The sequence below is a fragment of the Neopsephotus bourkii genome, unplaced genomic scaffold, assembly GCF_033783945.1.
Source record: "Neopsephotus bourkii isolate Nb327-2 ecotype Australia unplaced genomic scaffold, CSIRO-AGI_Nbou_v1 NB_846, whole genome shotgun sequence".
NCBI lineage: Eukaryota > Metazoa > Chordata > Aves > Psittaciformes > Psittacidae > Neopsephotus > Neopsephotus bourkii.
In genome coordinates, this window is record NW_026901342.1 from 1,699,500 (window position 1) to 1,705,948 (window position 6,449).

Here is a 6,449-nt window from a genome sequence, read left to right on the forward strand (position 1 = left end):
GCTTCAGAGAGGTGAGATGGCTTCACTGGTAGGCAGCATAATAATTGTAGAAGACTCATGTACCTGTATCCTAAGGCAATAAACTGGTGGCTTTAAATAATGTTTGTTGAAACACTGAAAAAACTTACGCAGGACAGCATGCGATCGTTGTCAGCCCTTGGGGAGGCAAGGAAGCAGTTCAGCTGCTCAGTTGCATTCTGAAACGGCCTCAGCCTCACCAAGAATTACAAGAGGATGCCTTCTTGAAGATTCAAGAAGATTCAGCTTACTGATTTATGTCTGCATGCTCTCATTTTTTTTCAGGTAAAGACAGAATATGTTAAAAGAAAAGGTATAATCATTGTGGATGGACAGGAATTAGTAGCAGTCACTGCTCTGGGAGATGGTAGCACTTTGGATGTGGAGGGGAAGCTCTACATGGGTGGACTCCCCTTAGACTACGTGCCGAAGAATCTTGGGAATGTAAGAAGGTTTGGGGTGTTGGGGCGTCTGATATTTTGCAATACTAGAAAGAGTACACTGCATCAAACCCATCTAATTCAGTGTCCTGCCTCTGATGGGCATAAAAGAAGTACTTAGGAGAGAAACAACAAAGAAAGTAATGACCCTTTACCAGATAAATCTTTCCAGCTTTCTATGACTTAGTGATTCTAGCTAGATCTTGTATCCTTGTGTTTTAGTAATAGCCCTTAATAGACCTTTTTTCTCTCAATCTCTCTGTTAAAAATGAACAAAGAATATAGATTCCTGTGTTTCATTATATAAAATAAAATATGACCTGGAATCTCAGGCATTTTGGTACCTAAGTCCTACTGCATTCAAATAGGAATTAGGTGCCTTAAATATCTCTGAAAGGCTGGGTTTAGCTCTGAGATTAAAACATAATTTTTACGCATATTTTTTTAAAGGGTAGGTTTTTATCACCTTAGTCCTTGTGCAGCCCATTATCTCAGGGAGGATTCTGGTGGTGATAGCAATGTTTCTTAATTCCTGGGCATAGTTTTTTCACCTATGCTTTTTAACTGGGTAATGGGGCTAACAAATATTTTAATGCTTTGAATCGACAATTGCTGGAAATAGCAATAGGGAGAAATTCTAGTGAATCTTTTTCCTGAATAGAATTCTGGTGATGTGTATTTGTAAAATGCACAAAATTTTATTTACTTGTTAATTTGATAAAGCATGTTTGGAATGCCTTTAATTGTTGGGTGTATCCCCGCTCACTGTGAGGGTGGTGAGGCCCTGGAACAGGTTGCCCAAGAAAGTGGTAAATGCTCCATCCCTGGCAGTGTTCAAGGCCAGGTTGGACAGAGGCTTGGGCGACATGGTCTAGTGTGAGGCGTCCCTACCCATGGCAGGGGGATTGGAACTAGATGATCTTAAGGTCCTTTCCAACCCTAGCTATTGTAGAGAGTATTGTAGAGAGTGTTTTTAAACAATATTTATTTTAAGACATTATGTACATTTGTAACCTCATATAAGTATAGGTAATAGTAGAAATTGAATTACGTAACTGTTTTTTATTTACAGTAGCATCAGGTGAATCACTAAAAGAGCATTGCAGCAGTTTGTATTACACATTAACTCTTATGTTTCAATATGCTTAGGTGACTCACAGTATTCCTGCCTGCATTGGTAACATGACTATTAATAGCAAACAGCTGGACAAGGAGAGCCCTGTCTCTATCTTTGCTGTGAATAAGTGCTATGTAACAGTGCAGGATGGTACTTTCTTTGATGGGAGTGGCTTTGTTGCTCTTGGTAAGTGTCGTTAAATGAAAACAGTACCTTACTGAATTAATGTTAACGAAAACGTACTCTTTTTAGTTCTTTCTGGAACTATCTGTATTTAATTGACTCACACAAAGAGTGCATGCCCTGCATATGTATTTGAGTCCCTTTACTCCATATGTGCAAAAGTGGTCATTTCTGCAAATGGTTATCTTCCACCAATGAAAGAGCTAATGATTCTAGCACTCAGAAGGAAATCAGTTGTCTCTTTCTTCAGCTAAGTATAACCATGTTCATGATAAGATCTGTTAAAAAGGCATGGAAGCAAAAGACATTGGGGACTTTGAAGTAACATGAATGATTACGTTTGTGCTCTTTACTATTTATTACAAATGAGATAAAATCTATTTAATCTACGTGAAAGAAAGAAAGCTTATTTGGAAATTTACCTTTTCAAGTATAAAATATGAGTTAAGACTCTGGAAAATGTACTTTCTGCAAGGCTGTATCCCACCAAAGTAATTAGCAAGCTTTTTAGGTCTTTTAATGATGACGAATGTATTCCACTTTGTACTGTGTGTTACAAGTCTTCTATTAAAAGCTCATAACTTCTTTTCAGTTAGAGAAGGTTACAAAGTGCGGTCTGATGTGAACATCACACTGGAGTTCCGTACAACAGCAGTACATGGCGTTCTCCTTGGAGTCAGCAGTGCTAAGGTTGATGCCATTGGACTGGAGATTGTAAATGGCAAGGTAGGCTGCCCTGTGCTGTCACACTCATTTCACAAGGCTTGCTTAAAACTGGGAGGCTAAAACTGTTTGGTAGCACTAAATATACATCGGTGAAATGTGGTAGAGGTAAAATGTCTGAACCAAATCCCCACAGAAGTAGTCTGGGACAGACTTTCCATCTCAGTGTTTCTCATCACCTTCATATGGTAAAATGTGAGATTAGCAGAAGTCACTGGAACATTTTTCCTTTTTAATTAGTGTAATTTATATTGGCTTGTAGCCACTGTGACCTCCTGTATTGCACACCTTGGATGTTAGACCAAATATATACCCTTCTTATAGCTTAATACTTTTTCTGCCATAGACCTACCCTTGTCCTTGATGAACACGTTGCACGTACAAAGTACATTGTTTTGTAATTGCTTCTTCAATATTCATGAGCAATTAACTCACTCTCTATTTCTACTGGCCATTATGTGTCATAGACCATTTAACAATCAATACATAGTTCTCCACTCATCTCCTGCATAAAAAATGTATATCTTATTGCTCTAAGTATTTCCTTTTCTCAGAAGTGGCTCATTTTTTATTCAAAACTTCCTAGCTAGGGACAATGTTAAATGTCACTGTTTCTGTGGGACATGCTTTTTCAGTTAATATTTACATATTAATCCTCAGCACAGAGCTGAGGAAATGTCTACTGCTTTGAAAAATATATACATGAAGTAAATCAATACATGTATTGACAATGAGAAGTGCTTTCAGTCTATTCTCTTCCTCTTCAATTAGATACAGTGGACGTTCTTTCATATCTGAAGTCTCAGCTTCTGTGAGAAAACTGTTTGATTTTTATTTGTAAGAAACATTGAAGTCCCAAGGGAAGTATATCCAGACTGACCCCATGGAACTTTGCATGGATAGATTTAAATCTTTGATTTTAAAGATACTTCAATAAGGGCACACTCTATCCATCAAAGTAAACATTAACTTTGCATAATTACCAAACATCTATGCAGATGGAAGTCTCTGCACCAGCATGATTGTGCTTTTATCTACACAAATTAGTTCAAGCATTCTTACTTTATATCTTTATTGGCATCTGGTTGTTTATACAGGTTTTATTCCATGTCAACAATGGAGCTGGCAGAATAACAGCTACATATGAACCAAGAGGCACAAATAGTTTGTGTGATGGAAAATGGCACAAGCTTCAAGCAAACAAAAGCAAACATCGCATTTCGCTGATAATTGATGGGAATTTAGTCCAAACTGATAATCCCTACCTCCAGTCAACATCTGCAGATACAAACAATCCCATTTACGTTGGAGGCTATCCTGGTAGGTACAATAATATTTCTCTTCCTTTCCCTCCCTTCTGGTCTTGCTCTCGTAAAAATGGCTCTTAATGCAAGCACTCTGTCCCCGCTTTCCTTCTTTCCTCTCTCCTCCTTTCTTCCTCTTCCCCTCTCCCCCTCTTCTCTTTTCTCTCCTCCTCTCCTTCTATCTTTCCCTTCTTCCCTTCTCTCCTCTTCTCCTTCTTCCCTCCTCCACCCCTCATTCGTGAAGTTCTTGATTGAGGTATAAATCATAGTTGCCATTTCCTATGTTGTCACTGACATCACTGCGTATTACTCGTGTATACTGTCTTTCTGGAGGACTGTGTTTATCTGTTGAGTGTGTTGGGAAGATCAACTGAACTTGTATCACTTTCCTACACAAACCTGCTCCTTAAGTTTCTGAGGATTTACTCTGCATGGTTTGTCTTTCACACTCTCTCTCAGACTTTACAATGTCCCTGCCTGTGTATGTTGAGGTATAGTTCTTTTGCAGTCAAATTAATATCAAGGCTTTTCTTCACATTCATCTAAATAAGGTTTCCATGTTGGTCTTCTCTGCTTTATTTTTGCTGGTGTTTCAAGTCAGGGGCTGTGCAGGCACAAGTCAAGCTGCTGAAGGTGAACATGTATTTCCTATGTTCTGTGTAAATTCTCTTTTGTCTGTCATTTGTACTAGGATGTTAAATAAAAAAAATAGTAACACAAAACATATATAATTGAATTACTTTTCAATTAAGTTGTGCTACTCATTAGTTGATAATTTGAACCGAGACAATGTATTCATTAAGAGGATTGAATTTTGAACATCGTGAGTTTGGCCTTTTTGCAGGCATACTTTTTAATGAACACATCAGTGCTGAGAGTAAATAGACTTTGTATGGCTTTGAATATCTTCACTTTTACACATAGTATAAAATGCCCATATCGATTTGTCTCTGAAACAGTCATTACAGTTTATCTGTTCAGATACTTCCATTTGTGTGGAAGATGTGATGAGGTTTGAAGAGCAAACTCAGTTTTTAAACATTTGGAAAGATTTAGGAATAATAGCTTAAAATGCTACAGAGCCTTCTCTTGGACAGGGTTTTGGTGCTTTATGAAAAATAAATTGATGCTAATTAGGTAGATTTTGATCAACATTTGGTCTTCCTTGAATACCGACATGGCCTTATCAGCATCTTGTGAATTTTATTTTTTTATTTTTTTAAAGTAAGGTATTGTAATACTAATTGTTCTTTCAGTGCTTTGTCTGTAAAGATTAGAGTTCATAGAGAAAGGAGAAATTCTTCAGTTCAGTGAGTACTGCAGAAGTTGAATGAATTGTTTGACAGGTTATATGGAAGAAGAGTTGGACTATCTCCCATCCTCATGTTCTGGATTGCTGATGGAACCCATGACTGTGTACAGCTCAGCTGTTTATTCATTTTCTGCCGGTTTCAATTTTAACTTGAAAGGTGGCTGTGTCGAATGCCTTTCTCCTCTCTTTTCCCCTCTCTCATCTCCCATTTTCCCCTGGGACAAATTATTCTTGCAATCTCTGCCCAAGTTATCTGAGTTCACGTCTTATGCTTGATGGCAGCAGTGACTGTCCATGGAAGGATGTCCCAGATTCCCAAACATGAATGGAACATGGTACTACTCAGGCACTGCTTTTATCTCTTGTTGGGAAAGGAGGGGAAGCAGGTGAATAATAACCTGTCTTTGTATTGTTTCTTTTTACTGGAAATACAATCTACATATTTCACATTTGTTTTTCAGCTGATGTGAAGCAAAACTGCCTCACAAGTAAGAGCTCATTCCGTGGCTGTTTGAGGAACCTTGTGTTGAGCAAGGGCCAACAGGCAGAATTGTTTGACTTCAGCAGAGCTTTTGACCTACGTGGAGCCTTTCCTCATTCCTGCCCTGGGACTGAGCACTGAACTGCATCAAAGCCTGTCTGGACTGAGAGAGGGGGGGTTTTGTTGATCTGTGATTTTTTCATTCTCATTTCATAATGAAGAGAAGAATTGGTGAGAGTCTACAACTCTTTGATTTTCTGGCTGTTTTCCAACTCAGGTCATTTATTTTTTTTTTAGTCAGGAGCTTTATGTCTGCATTTTAACTAAGTGGTTTTAAACAACAAATACCTCTACTACACTGTTAATGGCATTAATTGGGTATTTTTCTTTTGAGATTTTTTATTAATCAGTGTTGATTACTTGACAGTATTTCATTTTATTGTGTGTTGGCTGTTTTAGAAAAAGGCAATAATTTTGGACCACGTAATAAAAATACAATAAACTGTTCATTATTTCATGTAGTTCAGTTGTCTGTACATTTCAGTTAGATAGAGACGGAAGGCTAAGAAGTGAAAAGTAGAAGTGGATGTAGTCCAGCAGAGGGTGCAGGACACTAAACCATAATTTTGGAGGTCTCTGATTCATAGTCTAGTTAATAGGCTATTCTTCTTTATACTTTCTGTGGTAGCTCCAGTCCCTTTTACTTCTGCCTTTAATATCCAGTGCTTCCTACCACCATTATAGCCACATTGTCTAGATGGTCCTGTTTATGCTTTCATGTAATCAGTTGCAGGACAGGCTGCAACTCCACAGCACAAAGATGTATATCAAATGTTGTGTTGGTGAAGAAATTATCTGGGTCTTGTTTGGG

The 6,449-nt window shown here is 38.0% G+C and overlaps 1 protein-coding gene across 1 annotated transcript in view; it reads left to right on the forward strand.

Annotated features, from left to right (window-relative positions):
* LAMA1 (laminin subunit alpha 1) overlaps window positions 1-6,099 on the forward strand; it is a 99,197-nt gene extending 93,098 nt beyond the window's left edge. The window contains exons 59-63 of the mRNA XM_061356331.1: window positions 304-462; window positions 1,608-1,761; window positions 2,351-2,484; window positions 3,579-3,801; window positions 5,559-6,099. Of these exons, the coding sequence (XP_061212315.1) occupies window positions 304-462; window positions 1,608-1,761; window positions 2,351-2,484; window positions 3,579-3,801; window positions 5,559-5,719 (831 nt within the window). The 3' untranslated portion in view covers window positions 5,720-6,099. The remainder of the gene's footprint in view (window positions 1-303; window positions 463-1,607; window positions 1,762-2,350; window positions 2,485-3,578; window positions 3,802-5,558) is intronic.
* The last annotated feature ends 350 nt before the right edge of the window (window positions 6,100-6,449 follow it).